This window comes from Chelonoidis abingdonii, chromosome 1 (assembly GCF_003597395.2).
Source record: "Chelonoidis abingdonii isolate Lonesome George chromosome 1, CheloAbing_2.0, whole genome shotgun sequence".
Classification (NCBI taxonomy): Eukaryota; Metazoa; Chordata; order Testudines; family Testudinidae; genus Chelonoidis; species Chelonoidis abingdonii.
The window spans coordinates 103,841,179-103,860,573 of record NC_133769.1 but is presented as its reverse complement, the minus strand read 5'-3'; the positions used below and the strand labels follow the sequence as shown (position 1 = coordinate 103,860,573).

The following is a 19,395-nucleotide window of genomic DNA, read 5'->3' as shown; positions in this document are numbered from 1 at the left end:
GGAGTTACATTTGCAGAACAAATGCAATAAGCTTCTAGATGTCGTTGCAGACATCTTGATACTGTACATTGTTTTGACAGCTAGAAATGGAATTTTCCTTATAGAAAGGTCCTATAATATTTTACAGAAAATAACCTTTCTATATAGAGGTTTTTATACTAACCTACAGAAGTCTATAGATAGAATTTTCTATTGAATTTAGTTGGTTTAAAAGTAATTTCTATAGAGCTCTGCTTAATATTTCTGGAACACTCTTGACTTCATCTCTATAAAATTCTACTGGACTTTCCTATAAAAGTTATCCCCAGAATGGACAATGACAGCATGAGAGACTTAAGGGTATTCTGAAAAGTTAATGAGGGACATTTTTGAGTATCTGACTCAGCTGCAATATTGTGTTATATTTATATTATATGTGTTTGGTTTATAAAATAAAAAATTAGAGATCTTTTGAGCTCCAAACACATGGTCTTGAAACATACACAGCAAGGTCTGACTGTGACAGCAACTCTCCATGGTGACTAAAATGACCACGATCTTTTCTTTTCTCTCTTTTATTAACTCTAGGTGTTCTCTGCCTGCCAGACAGTCTAAACCTTCACAAAGACCAGCAAAGGTCAAAGAAGCCAGGTGAAGTACAGATGTTTAGCCAATCAGAGTTAAGGACCATAGAGCAATCCTTGCTGGCTACCCGAGTGGGAAGCATTGCCGAACTCAGTAAGTGCAACATAAATTATGTTCTTTTTTCCTCTTAAAGTAAAACAAAAAACCCAATGCATTATGTTTCTATAAAAGACAGGCTGGAGCCTAGGAGTGCTGTCAAGGGAGGCTTCTTTAATAGTGGGAAGGAGGGGCCTTGTTTGCGCCACAGCGATCCCACTGGTCAGTTTGGAAGCTGAAGGGTGGTATAACGCCTTGGAAGAGAAGAGGGTGAGTGTGTAGATGATACTCACAAACATACAAATGGCTCCATTAGAATTTCAGAAGATCCTTCATCCTCCTTTCTCTCCCCTTACATCCAGTGGGAGAAAAAACAAAATGAAACTTATAGAACACAAATCAGCTGCCTGGAAAATAAATTATTTGTTTTTAATCAAACACTTTTCGGGCAATATGATAAGCTGCTATACCCGTCACAGTTCTAAAGCTTTGATTTCAGTACAGATAAATTATTTATAGTTCGCTGAACATCACGGACATGTTTTGTTGTTAGGACGCAAATGCTTTGTGAATCCTAATGCAATGTAAAAACTCAGGGGTTGAAGGTGCGTTTCTTTTTAGGGTTTCCCTGAAGGCAGAAACCTGATATCACATGTTTATACTATAGCCGCAAATTCAAATATTTAGCTGTTTTGGTAGCTCTATTTATAGTTGTACTAAGGGCTGCTGGAGAATGAGGAGCTGTAGCAGCACATTCCAAGATGGTGCAGTGGGTCTGGCAAATATATATAATATATATTATATTATAATAAATATATATATAAATATATATAGCCGGCAAATAACACAGGCAAAGTATTCTTTGGGGATGTAGCTGGAAAAAGGTACCCCCCAAGCAGGGTGGATTGATTAAAATCCAGGAGATTTAAATCAGCAATTTAAATAATTATTTAAACCACCAAGTGGAAAGCCTCAATTTAAATCATCCATTTTAATCAACTTTTCCATCTCTACTTTGGTTATTTTCTAAAGAAAGGATGCATTCTCATTGATTAATAACTAAATAGAGCTTTTAATATAGATTTGATACTTCTTTTATTATGTAACTACACCTCTGACCCAATATAACACGAATTCAGATATAACGCGGTAAAGCAGCGCGGGGCTGCATGCTCCGGCGAATCAAAGCAAGTTCGATATAACATGGTTTCACCTATAACGCGGTAAGATTTTTTGGCTCCTGAGAACAGCATTATATGGGGGTAGAGGTGTATATACATTTATATATAGGAGAGTACACTATAGCTATATACATTTATTTAAGAAATTATATAGCTTAACATTTTCAGATTCTTATTAATTGTACACTTTTAGTATATTAGAAATGATGACTGATATACTGCTTATTTATTGGTAATTAACTTTTTGCTCATGATTTGTGTCAAGCGATATTAGGATAGTAACTGGAATTTAATTAAACCCACAAAATAGCATATCAAACTTATAAAATTAAAATTAAACAAAACAATCTTAAAGTTTTGGCTACATAAACTTCTCTTATCAAAACACGTCTAACATTAACAACTAAAAGGTTTACTAAACAGAGGGATTAACTGTATTCAGAAAAGTCCAGGCCAGCCTGGAAAAATTTTCAAATATTCGTAAGTAAAAGGGACTGGAGCTTAAGTTCCTACTTTTCTAAGTCTCTTGAAAATGAGACAGTCTCCTGAGATACTTAGGCTGACCCACTGTGCCATATTTATAAAACTTGACCTCAAAAGTTAGATGTTATTCCTCTGATTCTTTCTTTATATCAAAAAGCAGGCTCTAACTCAGTTTTTAATAAAGACTTGTGGATTTAGTTTTATTTAAATGTTTTAAGAGACTATAATAAATAAAGCCTCAATATATTTTGTATTAAACTCAGGTTTCATTTTAAACAGGTTTATTTTTAAAAAGAAAAATGTATTATGTTTTAAACAACAAACTCCAGAAAACTGGATTTAATCTCCCCCCCTCTCCAAAAAAAATTTTTAAAAATCATTGATTTTTATCCACCCTGCCCTCAAGTCAATGGGAGCTGTGTGCAGATATCTGAACGCATAATTTGGTGCCTTAAGCATATGGATAGCATTGAAAGAGAGTCTCTAAGCAGGGAGCCAGTGCATGTCTCCTGCCACCATGTGAATACATGCCATAGAAGAAGAGTTGGGGGGTGGGGGTGGGGATGAGAGAGAGTGAGAAAGATATAGATATATATATACATAGTACCATACCAAGTCACAATACCCTAGGATCCAGACCCTAAATTTTGTGTACGTCCTAAATACACACCAAACAAGAGGAAAGAGCGAGCCTGCAACTTCAGTGTTTCTCAGAAAAAGGAAAGTGATTTTTTTTTAAAAAACAAGTCGCTGGCAACCAAATTCTAAATGAGCATGATTTTCCAGAGTTTATTTACATTGATCATAAATTTAAGTATCCAGAATAGCTAGCATGGAAAAATAGGCAGATACCAAGGAAAGATGCCTCTTTGATTTCACCTTTTCTGTCTGGAATCAGGATGCCTTGCTGGGTGACCAGCTGTTGGGCTGCTAATATCTTTGGGGCTAGGAAGAGCAATCTATCTCCCTGCAGGATGATAGCTGGCAAACTGAGCCCAATTACTGCTCTTTTTCTGTTTCCCTCTTCAAGTCACTAACTTTTATATTTTTTTTAATCTTTACCTCTGTCCCAAATAAAACAGAGTAAAATGCCTCCAGCCTAAATGGATCAAGTATGTTTTCTTGTCTAGTACTCCATTTTCCCATTTCTTTGCTCCCTCTTCATGTTTCTTCCACTACCCTCTTTATACTCTCTCTCTTTTCTGGTTATTTTAGTTTTATTATCTCTCTCTTATTTATTTTTTTTATTCTTTCTCGTCCTGTTTCTCCTGTTCTTTCTAACGAACCAGGTAACATTCCCTCCTTGTTTCATATCTTAACTACAAAACATTTTTGGGTCTTGTCCACTCTCCCTTGCTCTCTATTGTCCTTCCTCTTTACTTGCTCTGCTCTCTTCCCCCCACTCCCTCTCTTCCCTCATCCCCTTCCTTCACGCTGTTCTGTTCTTGCCATTGTTATTCTACCTCACATCCCTTCCCACACTCTTGCTCCTCTGTTTTTTGTTCCCCACTGCTTATTTGTGTTTAGTTGTCTCTCTCCCAAGATCTCTTATTGGTTGTGTAAGGGGAGGTGGGGAAGCTTGCTCCCTCATTGCCCAAGCTGTATCCATTGTGTGGATAAACATAAGACTTCAGTCTCCAGTGCTGTCAGTCCAGAGGTCCCTCCTCTGAGGGGGGATGGACCTTTCGTTCTGGTGGGCTCATGCCACCTCTTTCCAGGATTTCAATAGTCCAGAGCCCCCTCCTTCATCTGAGAGGGCAGGGCCATTTGTCTTCTGGTGGGCTCCACCCACAATCCAATGATTTAAATAGACTAGAGTGTTTAACCTCTAAAGCCTTAAATGGCTTGGGACCTGCCTACAGAAAAGACCACCCCACTTCCCATAGGGTGACCAGATAGCAAGTGTGAAAAATCAGGACAGGGGATGGGGGTAATAGGAGCCTATGTAAGAAAAAGCTCCAAAAGTCGGGACTCTCCCTATAAAATCGGGACATCTGGTCATCCTCACTTCCCATAACATACTGCCACAGGTATAATCAGCAGAGGTGCTCAAGCTGGATTCCCTTGATTTAATAGAGGATTCTGGTTGCAGCACATTTTTCACCAAGCTTCTGTCCTTGGTTTGAGACACTCTGGGGTTTAGGGTATGCGATAAGGCTTGTTCTTTTGCCCAGCCAGGCATCTGAAGACAGTGGGGTCTCATGGAGGTGATTGTTTACGGGGGAATGGGCAGTTTAGTGGAGAAAGCCCTACCTATTGGATTCTTCTTGGGAGGGCTTGCTGGAATTTTTCTGTCAACTTGATGCTAGCTTATTTACCACTCCTTTTAGTTTAGTGTCATCTGCAAACTTGCTGAGAGTGCAATCCATTCCATCCTCCAGATCATTAATGAAGATATTGAACAAAACCGGCCCCAGGACTGACCCTTGGGGCACTCCTCTTGAAACCAGCTGCCAACTAGACATGGAGACATTGATCACTACCCGTTGAGCCCGACAATCTACCCAGCTTTCTATCCACCTTATGGTCCATTCATCAAGCCCATACTTCTTTAACTTGCCGGCAAGTATACTGTGGGAGACCGTATCAAAAGCTTTGCTAAAGTCAAGGAATAACACATCACTGCTTTCCCCTCATCCACAGAGCTAGTTATCTCCTCATAGAAGGCAATTAGGTTAGTCAGGCATGACTTGCCCTTAGTGAATCCATGCTGACTGTTCCTGATCACTTTCCTCTCCTCTAAGTGCTTCAGAATTGATTCCTTGAGGACCTGCTCTATGATTTTTCCAGGGACTGAGGTGACGCTGACTGGCCTGTAGTTCCTCGGATCCTCCTCCTTCCCTTTTTTAAAGATGAGCACTAGGTTAGCCTTTTTCCAGTCATCTGGAACCTCCCCTGATCGCCATGAGTTTTCAAAGATATTGGCCAATGGCTCTGCAATCACATCTGCCAACTCCTTTAACACCCTCGGATGCAGTGCATCTGGCCCCATGGACTTGTGCTCATCCAGTTTCTAAATAGTCCCGAACCATTTCTTTCTCCACAGCAGGCTGGTCACCATCTCCCCATACTGTGCTGCCCAGTGCAGCAGTCTGGGAGCTGACCTTATTTGTGAAGACAGAGGGAAAGAAAGCATTGAGTACATTAGCTTTTTCCACATCCTCTGTCACTAGGTTGCCTCCCTCATTCAGTAATGGGCCCACACTTTCCTTGATTTTCTTCTTGTTGCTAACATACCTGAAGAAACCCTTCTTGTTACTCTTAACATCTCTTGCTAGCTGCAACTCCAAGTGTGATTTGGCCTTCCTGATTTCAGTCCTGCATGCCTGAGCAATATTTTTATACTCCTCCCTGGTCATTTGTTCAATCTTCCACTTCTTGTAAGCTGCTTTTTTGCATTTAAGACCAGCAAGAATTTTACTGTTAAGCCAACTTGATCTCCTGCTGTATTTACTATTCTTTCTACACATTGGATGTTTTCTTCCTGCAGCCTCAATAAGGATTCTTTAAAATACAGCCAGCTCTCCTGGACTCCTTTCCCCCTCATGCTATTCTCCCAGGGGATCCTGCCCATCAGTTCCCTGAGGGAGTCAACGTCTGCTTTTCTGAAGTCCAGGTTCCATATTCTGCTGCTCTCCTTTCTTCCTTGTGTCAGGATCCTGCTGCTGTAGTTTTCTTTGAAAATCCCACCCCAAAATGCTGCCATATCCTGCTTGGTAATCTGTCTCCACCTGCCATTTTGCCTTTCTGCTTTTCTTCCTCTGGCGGTTGCAGGAATCAGAAGTGCGCTCTGAACTCTGTGTGATATGTGGGTAACAGATAAAGAGCTCTCATGTCAGTGAGGAACTCTTCTGTGACCAGCGCTCCAATCTCTCCACTTTGCCCGTGTGCTTTTGGATAGGGCAAGAAGCATTACTGAGCAGAGGTGGTGCAGCACCACTCATGGTGACAGGGAGAGAGCTTGGAGGAGACACTGAACCAGGCAGCAGGAGGAGAGGGAGAGATGAATTGAGTAGCAGAACACTGGATGGGAGAGAGCAAGAGGGATGGGGGAGATAGATGTTGGGAGCAAGAAGGGAATGGAGAAGATGGATTGGAGAACATGAGGGACGGAGAAGAGAAAAAACTGATATTTAAAAAGGTAGAGACAATGAGCCAACTTCATTCCAAATGTAACTTCTTTGACTTTAATGAGTTACACCAGGAATAGATTAAGTTCACTGACCTGGTTCCCCGAATGTTATCTTTAGCTTGATATTTGTACAATGCTCATTGCTGTAGTATCTGAGTACCTATGCATAGATGGCTTTTCACCTACATCTGTTCCCATCATGCTCCCTGTTTGTTAATGTGCATGATGCCCAGGTTTTCCTGTGACAAAGGACTGCCACTCAGTAGCTTGTGCAAGCAGATTCAGCGCCTGGCTCAAACAGGAGAGCTTTTGAGGTGGAAATGGCTAGAGAGGGGAATTGACGAGCTTCATTTTCTTTTGCAGCTGGATCTGTGTGTTAAGTACTCCTGGGCTTAAAATCAGAACCACACTTCAGCTGCTGCTGATTCAGCAGTGTAAGGTGTTTTCTTAAACCATAAATGAATTAAGCTCGTGGTTGTATTTACCTCAGAGGGTACATCTTTACTGCAGAGCTAACTCAGACCCTTACTTCAGTGTGGTCTCGAACTTGACTCCTGTCCACATATAAAAACCTTTCCCCTGATTGTGGTGGTTCTTTCCATCTGGACTAGCTGAGGTGTAGGCTAGAGCAGTGGTTCTCAAATCCGGTCTGCCGCTTGCTCAGGGAAAGCCCCCAGCGGGCCAGGACGGTTTGTTTACCTGCTGTGTCTGCAGGTTCGGCTGATCACGGCTCCCGCTGGCCGCGCTTCCTGCAGCCCCCATTGGCCTGGAGTGGCGAATTGTGGCCAGCGGGAGCTGCAATTGGCTGAACCTGTGGGCACAGCAGATAAACAAACTGGCCCAGCCCTCCAGGGGCTTTCTCTGAACAAGCGGCAGACCAGCTTTGAGAACCACTGGGCTAGAGCTCAGGTCGCTGGAATGATCCAATACCCTTGGGCTGTACCTTGCCAGAAAACAACTCCAAAACAAGCCTAAATAGTAGGACAAACCCACAAAAACCAGAAAAATATAAGCAGAGGACAGGGTTTGAATTTCTTATAATGATGCCGGGCGTGGAGTAGATCATGATGCTGGATTGGGATATGCATCATGAGGCTAGTGGGATTTCTGTCAAAATACACATGCCAGGCATTGTTCAAAAAAAAGTGTCCCACAAGACAAGTGGAAAAACCCACAGGCCTGACTGCCTAAAAATGCCAGTCCAATTGGCCAAAAACAAGCAAATAGTCACTTGTTTTAAGCAAATTTGGCAATGCTTATAGAATGCAGGCTAAATCACTCGAGTGCCAGTAGTCCTTCAGTGCCTTCCCATGATTCCCAGCACATGCTCAGAAAGACAAAGTTATCCTACAATTCACTGGGAAAGAATCAAAGAGTTGGCTCATCTTAGTGCTATCCAAAGAACCAGAGGATGTGCTCCTCAGTCCTGGGGCAGCAAACATGGTAGCAACACACACTGGGGAGTGCAGTGGTGAGGACACAGTAGATCAGGTAGGGCTTTTCACTATGACTGCCCATACCCAGGCTAGGTTCCCAGGTGCCAATCACTCAAGGTAAATCTGCAGTGAAAACACACCCAGAGATTGCACAGGAGGCTATAGTAATTAACAGAAGGGCTGGAACCATAACCCCCTGGTTTAATCATTTGGGGCTGGAGACAGAGCATTCTCACTGAGGGCTCTTTCAGAGGTACGGTTTGTTCCCCCTCAATTGTCCGAGTCTTTCTCTGTTGACCTTCAGGTCCTGTGGTAAAACCTGTGTGTTCTCCCCAGGATTTTTGGGTGGGAAGGAATGATTAGGTGGGTGGCTCACTAAGATGAGCTTTCTCTAAGGACACATTGGGGCGTGGGAGAGTTTATTACTGTTTAGGACATTGGTCTCTGGATGGCTGTGTTTATAATATTATTTGTATATGGTCCCAGAGGGATGGGAATAGATATATTTAATTGCAATAAATGAACAGACTTATTTTTGCTGCATAATGGAGTAACATAACTGAAAAACTCCACTCCCAAATTTCTGGTGTGTATTTAATGTCTAGAAGTACAAAAACTTACAAGGGACTTGCACCCTAGGTCCCATTGGTTGCTAGACCAATCAGAGAAAATACCCCACAAGGGCTCTCTCAAAACACGGAAAGATCTGTGTGTCCCTGACTGGGGCCCTGTGATCTCACATCCATCAGACTGCACTTGCTGTCGAACCCAAGGGGGCTGGCAAACGTGTACGCTACATTTGTGCTTCCCCTATCCTTGGGACAGCTGGGCCTCAGGGCTGATCTAAATAACGCTAGCTTTTAACTGCTCCCTAGGCGCTCTTGCATCACTGGGATTAGTGGAGCATAGGGTGCTCCTGCTATGTCTCGTTGCACTAAGGAATGCCCCCCTCATGTTCCCTAATTCTTGATGGGAGGATTGGGAAGTGATGGGCTAGAACCAGGCTAGGTTAATCCATCCCATGTTGGGGAAATTCATGACTGCTATACTAAGGCAGGTTTCTGGCCCTTGGATAATACCAAAGCAGCACAAAGAGGCTAAGTATGGGCCAGGATCTAGCCCTAGATGTTTACATCCCTTCAAATTTAGAGCAGAAAGCTACTTCTGGCTTATTTTGAGTCAAGAGTTGGCCAGTTTACATTCATTTTCTAGGAGGGGAAATTTTTCCATGGAGGGCTATTTGGCACACCAAGGTGTGTATGTGGAGTTTTTTTTATTATTATTATTCAGGGTGTTAACCACAAGTAATTGAAACTTTTATTTCAGTCTGGGATATTCTGAAAATATGGCTGGGAATCAATAGGAGCACAAAAGAGCTAAGATGGAGCTTTTTTAGCCTCGAATAATATTTGATTTTCTGGGTCAGACATATTTAAATATGTATATACAGGACAGCATTCCTCCTCCCCCACCCCCCCCCATTCAGTCTTGGGGAAAACTTTTCTTTTACCCTGTGAAGATTCTCCACCCTGCTCCTTTTGTTTATTTTACTTTTTCAATCCTGAGCCTACATATTTCTGAAATAACAAATCCCCAGAAGAATCTGTCATGCTATTAAGGATGAAAGGAAAGGTTACCACTCAAGTGTAAATAAGAACGTTGCTGTATATGCCGGTGCTGTTTCATTTCTTCTCACAGTGACAGCCAGGCAAATGATGAAAGTCAGCATCCTCGCCCATGCCTTTTAAGCTAGTCTCAATCCTTTGCAGTCAAGAGGAGTGAGCACTATAGAAGCAGTGCAACAAATTGACTCAAGTCTGTAAACAAGAGGTTAAACCCAACATGGAAACAAAAGCTAGGGGAAAAGTGTTTGCATCGGGGTGACTGTCTCTCCAGTGTCCTCCTTGACAGTGAGTAGTTGTAAATGTTGTTTATTTAGTATCAGCATGAAGGCAGCATTTGTCAGGTATTTTAATCAAATTTTAAAAGCCCACATATCACAGCATTTCTTCCATGTTTCCGTTTCTTTCCCAATTCCTTTCCCCTGAGAACTGTCCTTGAGTTTGTGGGGGTTCTTTTCATGATGTTCACATTTTATCCTCGCTGTTTAAAAAGAAATCAAAGCAGCTGGTTACTTTCATGGGGTGTCTATTCTTCTTCAGATATTGATGGAAAAACTTAAAAAGAGTAGAGCCATGATTACAGAGTCAAATGCACTGCTGTGCCCTAAGGGGGACACTCAGAAAGACCAGAAAGGTGTTAGGTCTTATGCCCTTACCTGTCATAGCCCGTTGACCAAGCCCAAGTTGAATTGATTATCAGCCAACTTACCTGGGAGGCCCTGGCTTAGGGGTGTCTGCTCCTGGAAAATGTCAAGCCCACTTCTGGGACAATCTGAAGACTTTTTTGAAGCTATGGTGGTGATTTTCCATTACTCAGTTTGTGAGGCAGGGATGCCGGCCCATTGCTAAATCTGCAGTGGAGTTCAGGTGCTTGATAGTAGACACTGAATGGAATGGGGACGCAAAGTGTTATCATTTCTGGCTTGTCCTAAAGGAAGATATTAAAGATTAACTGACACAGGTGGAATCCCCATCCGGCCTGAGTGTTTTCGCTGACCTATGCATCAAGATGGATGACTTCCTGACCAAACGCTGCTAAGCAAAAAGATGGTCCTCCTGACTCCAACCAGTCCCGCTGGCACCAGCCCCCTCTTCCCTCAGCAGCCCAGACCAATGCTTGTCTGTCGGTATCTTGGTGATGGACAATCTGTGTCTAACTTATCTTCAACTCCCTCTCCAGTACCATCCCCGACACCAACCTACAGGTGCTGGCGAACTCGGGTGCCTCAGGAAATTTCATGGATCTGAAGTTTGCCTGAGCAAACAAAATCCCCACCTGGCGCAAGGACTTTGCCGAGTTAGTGCAGCCCATAGAGAGATCACGCCGTTCATTGAGACCAGTCGCCCACCAGATGACTCCCTTAGAGGTAACTACCCTTCTAGGCCACCAAGAAATCCTTCAGTTTGGGCTAATTCGTGCATTGCATTCATCAGTTGTCTTTGGCATCCCCTTACTCATCACTCGTGTCCTATGCTTCCACTGGTGGTCAGGCATGGTACGCTTTGACTCCCTGTTTTACCAACAGTCCTGTTTCCTGAGAGCTGACCTGAGACCGGCAACCATTAGAGATGATCCAAAGGTGACCTCGCAATACCCATGACCTCCCCAACAGCTCCAGGGATTCCTGTTAAATATCAACACTATGTCAACATGTTTGACAAAAAACAACCTGACAACCTACTGCCCCATCACAGCTATGACTGTCCCATTGACCTCCAGTCAGGAACAGAGGTTCCCTTTGGGTGCATTTACTCCTTCTCTGTATTTGAACTTCAGGCCTTCTGGAGAGATCCCAAGGAAAATCTGCAGAAGGGTTTCATTTGTCCTTCTATGTCCTCAGTGGGGCCCCCAATCATCTTTGTGGCAAAGAAAAACAGCTTCCTCTGGCCTTGTCTGGATTGCAGAGCCATGAACAAGATAACAATCTGAAACCGGTATCCTTTACCAATTATTAATGAACTGTTTGAAAGGCCACACTCTGTCAAGGTCTTCACAGAGTTGGACCTCCATGGAGCTTATAACCTGGTGTGGTTTCAGGAAGGAGATAAGGAAGGACTGCCTTTCAGACCATGTATGGCCACTTGGTCATGCTGTTTGGGTTGTGCAACACACCAGCAACCTTCCAGTAATGTCATAATTTGTCATAATTTACCTGGACAACATCCTTGTTGTCTCTGAAAGTCAAGCCCTCCACAATTATTATGTGTGTATTGTCTTGGAGAGACTACACCAAAACAAACTCTTCACAAAGCTGGAGGTTCCATTAAAGACACAGTGGAATTCTTGGGATATGTCCTCTTACCTGAGGGACATACCATGGAGCCACTCAAGGTGGCAGCAATATCCAACTGGGCTGCACTGAAGAACACACATGGGATGCAGGGATTCTTGGGATTTGTCAGATTTTACAGGTGATTTATTAAAGGATTCTTTAGCTTGATTGCACCCATAGTGGTACTCCTGCAAAAGAGGACCCGGTTCACCTGGGGCACGAAGGCTTAGTCAGCCCTTGTGCGACAGAAGAGGGCATTCATCTCAGCACCCATCATGATTTACCCAGATTCCGCTAAATTACGTATGATGGAGACTGGCACCTCAAATTTTGCCATAAGTGCAATATTATCTCAACATGTGGGCCCTCATAACCAACTCCACCCCTGTGCCTTGTAGTCTCAGAAGCTACCCCCAGTAGAAAAAAATTACACTATGTAGAACAAGGAGCTACTATCTATCAAGACAGATTTTGTGGAGTGGCACCACCCCCTAGAAGTAGCCAGATTCCTGGTCCAAGCTCTGATGAACCACAAGAACCTGGAGTACCTATGGACCGCTAGACACCTTAACCAATGCCACTCCGCTGGTTTTTGTTCTTCACTTGATTCAACTTTGTGAACTATCACTCAGGCACAAGAAACAGAAAGAAGATGGGTGCCCAAAGATGAATATCTGAAACCTGGTAAAGAGCCCATTACCACCATACTCAAGATGTCCAACTTTGTCAAAAGAACAATCGACAGCAGTCTGATGTCCTCCATCTACTCCCTGATGACTCGTTCAAAACCCAAATCACCAGACTTTGAACAATTGGGGTATGTGACCCAACTCAATGTTCCGATTTCAGACGGGCCTCCTGTATCACAGGGGTTGCATTTATTTTCTAGAGGGACAACCTAGCCTTCAGGTATTGAAACTATGCCACAATTTGCCTGTTGCAGGCTATTTTGGCCAGTTCAAGACCTGGAATCTGATATTGAGGCATTTCTGGTGGCTAGATCTATGAGCTCACATCAAGGATTATATAACATCTTGTGACCTCTGTGCAAGTACCAAAAACCCATGATCAAAACCTCTAGGTCTCCTCCAGCATCTGCCCATGCCTCCACAGCCTTGGTCTATCAATGAACTTCACTGTAGAACTGCCACACTCTCAGGGATGCTCAGTAATCCTGGTTGCCATAGACCTCCTTACAAAGATGACACACTTCATCCTATACTATACTGTTTCTATTGCACGGAAGATGGCTCAGCTCTTCCTGGAAAATGTCTTCCACTACCAGGGTCCAGACAGAGTTGTGAAGAAAACCTTCCTAAAGTGATCCCATGCAGGGCTGAGTAACTGTTAACTGTTTCATGGTCCCCTGAAAAATGTGTTAACTCCTTATGCTAAATAATCTGTTCCACCTTGTATTCAGCTGTGACTCTCTGGGTGCCTTTCCCAGACCTGAAGAAGAGCTCTGTGTAGCCCAAAGCATTGTTTTTCTCACCAACAGAAGTTGGTCAAACAACAGATATTACCTCACCCACCTTGTCTCACTATCCTCCTGGGAACGACACAGCTTCAACAACACTGCATGCATACTTCATGGCTGCTCATTTTCCTAGAAACATGCAGCTACTCTGGAATTGTAGGGGAGCTCGGGTGGCTCATTGGCAGTGGAGATCAAACGTGGAATCTTTGAATCTTAAAACATGAGCTGTGGCTAGCAGAGCTGGAGCTTTAACAGGCTCAGGCAGTAGAGGCTCATGCATTAAAATCTAGATGGGAGAGCATGGCCAGAGCACTTTACACTTCAGCTACTCTGAGCCGTATGGAGGCACCATAAGCTACAGTAAGCCCATGGCAGGGGTACCAGAAGAGGGCAGGGCTAGGGGGCTATGCCCTCCCACTTTTTACCGGCTATAAGGGTGAGCGATGGGGGGAGGAGACGGAGAGGAGTGAGCAGGGGACAGGGGCACAGGGGAAGGGGCGATGTAAGGGCGGGGGGTGGTCTCAGGGGGAAGGGACAGCACAGGGGGTGGGGCCATGGTTAGGTGCCAGTGCCCCCCCCCCACACACACTTGTAGGGAGTTTCCACCACTCCTGGTCCATGGAGTTTCTTCTATTGTACACCTGGCCTACACCAGCGCAGAGTCTCAAAGGTACAAAGTCCTCCCTCCTTGTGCCAAGCCTCCCAAGAGGCAAAACACAGAATCTGGCACCAGGACCCCACTCAGTTATGGTGGCAGGGTTAGGATTTCTCTCATCTCACACTATAACAGCAACCTTGTATGAATTCGGGTTGAATTTACTGAATTGTTTCAGTTGAAGAAAAAAGAAATAAGATCAAAGCATTTCATTTTGACATTTTTAAATTAAATGTTTCAATTAAAAATCTTTGTTTTGAATGTGACTGCAATTTTTTTTTTTTTAAAAAAAGGGTTTTTTAAAAAAAATTGGAACAAAAAATAACTTTTTCAGTTTGAAAACTGTTTGGGGACTTTTTTAGGTTTCATTTTGACCACCAACTGAAAAAAATCTGTTATTTGCACAGCTGTAGTTGAACCCACAACAATGGAAAAGCATCTTGTAACTGGGTCTCTTCTCTCATTCAAAAACAGTCTTGAACATGGATGTGTTGGGTTCTGCAATAATGGGGTCACGAAGTACAGAGCTGGAATCTGATCACTCACTGGCTCACATGTTCTCGTGAGATCTAGAAATCTTCATGGTAAGACTGTTGCCTGCCCATTTGTCCTTGTGCTCTGGTCTCCAGTGTGTCCCGGGGCCAGTGATCCCTGATCATCAGGTCGGAGAGTGAGTTAGAGAAGCACGGTCTTTGGCTCACACCCTTGCAAGAGTTCTGGTGGTTTAATTAAACCACTGGAGCTTCTCTTTCACGGTTTTATTAAGATGTCACCCAGACCTTTTGTAATTCATACTTGCTCCTTGTTTATTTTATATGCAAATATATATAATACATTTCAGTGTGTTTCTCTGTTTCATCCCCCATGTGGACTATTACAAAAATCCTTCCAGAAAGTGTGCATCATCAACTTAAAAAAAGAAAGGCTTAAGTAGGATTTAAAGAATTAACTCATGCTGAGAATGGGAAAGTACCTGATAGATGGAGCAGCACAAGGAACTCTCTCCTGCCTTCCCTACCTCTCAAGAGTATACAGTGATACAGGACTGCGATTTGGACTGCATTGTAGGGTTGCAGGGCAAGCCACAAGCAAAGCAACTTGAGGGGGGGCCTTATTTTTCTGGGAGCTCTGCAGTTCCCAGGCCAGCCTTATCAATGGGATCAGGAGACAAGAAATAACTCACTGCAATACCTTCACCCTGCTGACAGCAAGAACCCAAGAAGAGGTAAGGGGTATCTCATGGCCTGATTTGCATCCACCGTTTTATCTGGTAATGTAGGGATCATGTTGACTTTGTCCCCATAATTTGTATAGTTGGTTACCCTAAAGACAGGTCTAGTGGCAAGAGTAGCTGGTGATGGCAGTGATTATAAAGAGTATGACAGAAGCAGGAGCTAACAGCTGAAGTTGGAATGGGTCCACTGAGAAACTGATGGTTCTTACAAAAATAATGTTTAGTGTTGATAGGATGAGGGTTCCAAAAGGCAGGTGGAGCAAGAAAAATACACCTGGGATTCAAGGCAGCAGTGGAATTTATTATATGACTAGGATGTGCAAAATCCAAGTACTTCCTCTAACAGCTTCTCTTTCATCTTTGGGTATTTACATGTAAGAACATTCTCAGTTATAAACAGGAATCTACTTCCTCCTCCAAAGTACTTGCCTGGTTTCGGCCTGCCATAGGTTTATTATTATTGTTGTTTCATCTTAAAGCATTTGTACAGTTTAAAATTCCATTTTACTTTTCATTGTTTGAAATATTAGCTGAACACTTTGTATAAACATTTCCCCCTACAAACCTGGTGGGGTTTCTGTGCGTGAGAAATGACACCCCTATCCATAGCCCCATGTTTTGTTCTTCCTCAAAATGGATAGTCTCTCCCAATACTTCCAGCAGGTCTGAATTCAAGCTGGTCACAGTGGGGCAGGAGACTGGGTGGGGGACGTCAGAAGAGAGAGAGAACAGGGGCCGGAAGAATGGGGAGGGAGGCATGATGATAACAGGGGAGAGGGATAGTTCCTACACCCCACGTGTTAGGAAAGGGAGTAAAAGGAGTCCGTTCTCCAAGCATTAAGGGGCAGGCTGGCATTTCTATGTGTACACATATGATGAAATTCTGACCCTGAAATGATCACACACAAGTCCAGGCTGGGCAGCTTCCAAAGGCTTGAAAATAAGACAGCAGACAAAACAAACAAACAAACAAAAAAACCCTGTGTGGTTTATAATTAGTTGTTAAAAAGGTTATTGTTTTTAAGCCAATCTCCTGATATTTTTGGCGTCTGGCTCATGATTTTGTAATGCCTGAGTCTGGCAATATTGAGAACTGCTCACAGTAGTGAGCATGTGATGGGGTATACAAACCCCCCCGTGGGCCCAAAGAGGTTAAGAGGCAATACTGGGCTCAAGTAGCCCTGTCCTTCCGGGCCTGCTAAGCATGCTCTGACTGGAGGAGCGGGTTAAAAGGAGCTGAGGAGCCCAGGCAAAGGGTGGTAACAGGCTGCAGGACAGAGGAATCGTTCTCCGGGAAGGTTGAGACTAGGGGGGAGGGGTGCGGATCATAGAGCAGATAAGACCCCCAGGCAAAGCCTTCTCCAACCACCCACCCCCACTTTGAGAACCTGCAGGGCCCAGCTCCTTTGCACTTTTTTTTTTCATTGAGCGACTGACTGGTTGGACTATAAAGCCCATACCCCCAAACTGAAGGGACCTATTGATGGGAAGTAGTGCAGGGAAGCAAACTTGGACTTCCTACAGGGAGGACCCTGCTTGTGTTATTTTCCACAGGGCTCTGGGCTGGGACTCAGTGGGGAGGGAAGCCCGGGTTCCTTTACCACAGCCCTTTAAGGGTCAAGGCCCAGATGTGGGTGAAAAGCTGAAGATTCCTGGCTTAAGGTCAGGAACAGTCACTTCAGCTGCACTGACAAAGAGGTAAGGGGGTGAGAGTTGGGTGCGCTAACCACTGGCCCATGTGGCCCTCCAAGCCCCCTATCACAGAGCACTACACTCTGCCTTGGCAGGATCAGGCACATCATATGCACTGAGGGGGGCTGCTCATGCAAACACTTACACAGTTGAACAAGTTCACTCATGTGACTAGTCGCACTGATGCTTTTCAGGATCAGGACTAGTCATAACCATCATAGAATCCTGCATGGAGCTTGAGGGGGTTAGGGAGATCAGGCAAGTGCCTTCTTTTCTTTCCTCTTCGTGGTTTAAAATATTTTTATTTGAGATATAGAATAACCTTTGCTAAACCAGTAACAGAGAGAAAAAAGAAAGAAACGCTTTACCTGCATGCTTTATAGATAGCTCTAGCTCATGTGCTCCAGCTATGTTCGCTAGTCTGCAACATCACCAGCATATACATGGGAGCTGCTTCACTTTCCCTGTCACATCAGATCTCTGGACTAAAGTCAGTGATGATGTCCTTTAAATATTCAGCATTGCCATAAACCAGGACTGTCCCCCATCCTGTGACATTATATAATCTATTTTAATTTTTAAATTGGGTGTGTTTGACTCTAGAGCTCATGAAAGGGGTCAGATGGACAGCCCCAGAGACTGAAGCCCTCTGTTTAGCCACAGAGGATTTGAATACACTGCAGTTGGAAGTAAACCTCCCAGCCCGAATAGATAGACTCAAGCTAAATGGGCTTGAGCTAATACACTAAAAATAGCAGTGTGAACATAGTGGCTTGGGTGGCAGCTTGAGTTTTCAAGCCCACCTGACCCCTGGTCTGAGCTTGGGTGGCTAGCCTGAGTTTACACTGGAGCTGGGACATCTACACTGCTATTTTTAGTGCAGTAGCTCAAGACCATCTAGCATGATGAATCCATCTACCCGGGCTGGGAGGCATGCTGCCAGCTGCACGAGAAAGGGCAGAGCACTGATAGCTGCAGTACAAACTCCATCACACTGCAGTATACTTTTCCCTGGCACAGATGCCAAATGTTCAAAAATCATGAGTCAGGCCCCTAAAAATCATGAGATTGGCTTAAAAATTGAGATTTCTTGGGTGCACTTGGGTCACGTTTTCCAGCTTTTCTCTGCAATTATGAGGAGTGGAAACTTACTTTTTTGTTAAATGGAATCTGAGATATTCACATAATCATTGTCTGCAAGAGCTGGAGCTCTCCATGAAACACCAGTTATCACAAGAAGGATAAAATTGCAAGAGCTGGTGCCACTGCGATAGAGCTACTCTCCGTTCCAAATCATTACTGCCACTGAACGCGGTTGTGAAGAATGGACATAGCTGACACAGTGATACATGTGATTCATCCTGGTCTACACTTGACTGCAAAGTTAGGGTAGCCATCATGTTTGCTAACTCAGTTCTGCACAACCGTGTTCAGCCACAATACAATTTGCACTGTAGACCAGCCCCTAAAAGGAGCACTTCAGGGAGTGGAGAATATTTCTCACTCTGTGGCTGATTGAATCCTGGACAGCTCTGCTGAGACTCAGGCCAAGTAAGCCTGTTGTGATAGTGATATGCAAACTTGTCCATTGGGAACAGGATGACAGGTCCCATCCTGCAACTGGCTTTGTGTGGGCGGACATATGTGCCTGCACGGACTGCCAGGGACTTCAGGGGAAGGCTAGTAGGCCTGTTCATGCAGAGGAAGTGGCCAGGATCAGGGCCTAAAATCACTACTCTATTTTTATGTATGTATCTATTGCTCGAAGAAAACATAGAAGAAGAAGAAAATGTAGCACCCAAAGCAGTACTCTAAGGGGTATATACAATACTCACAAATTATTACTTTCTATTTATTGCTTTTATAATGAAGCATTAATAATTTATTTGTATTACAATAACATACAGATGCTCCAACCAAGACTGGTGCCCCACTGTGCTAGGCTCTAGCATAGGTGCTGACTCCATGGGTGCTCTCGGGCTGGAGCACCCACAGGAAAAAAATAAGTGGGTTCTCACCACCCACCAGCAACCCCGCCAATAAGCGTCTCCCACCCCCAATGGCCCTGCCAATCAGCGCCTTCCCCTTCCCTCCCAATGCCTCTTGTCTGCTGCGATCAGCTGTTCAGTGGCATCCACGAGGCGCTGGGGAGGAGGGGCAAAGCAACAGCAGGGCACTCAGGAGAGGGGGTAGGAAGAAGCAGGGTAGGGGTCAAGCACCCCCAGAGAAAGTGGAAAGTCAGCACCTCTGGGCTCTAGACATGCACATAGTAAGCAACAGTCTCCACCCTGAAGAATTTACAGCCGAAGTAGATGTGGTTGGGCAGGGAAGCAGTGGCACAGGGAAGTAAAATGACTTGCCCCAGGTCATACAACAGGGCAGTAGCAGAGCCAGGAACAGAACCCAGGGCTCCAGACTCTTGGGCCGGTGCTCTATCCATTAGGCAACATTGCATCTCATTAAAATATTTTGCATTTACATATTGCCTTCCCCTGAAGATCTTAGTTCTTTACAAGCAACAATCAATTAAATTTCACAATATATGAATCA

At 44.1% G+C, this 19,395-nt stretch overlaps 1 protein-coding gene across 2 annotated transcripts in view; it reads left to right on the top strand.

The window, feature by feature from the left end:
- ABTB3 (ankyrin repeat and BTB domain containing 3) overlaps positions 1-19,395 on the top strand; it is a 322,494-nt gene that overhangs the window by 201,575 nt on the left and 101,524 nt on the right. For both annotated transcript variants that reach the window (XM_075068627.1, XM_075068623.1), the window contains exon 2: positions 568-717. In XM_075068627.1, the coding sequence (XP_074924728.1) occupies positions 568-717 (150 nt within the window). The remainder of the gene's footprint in view (positions 1-567; positions 718-19,395) is intronic.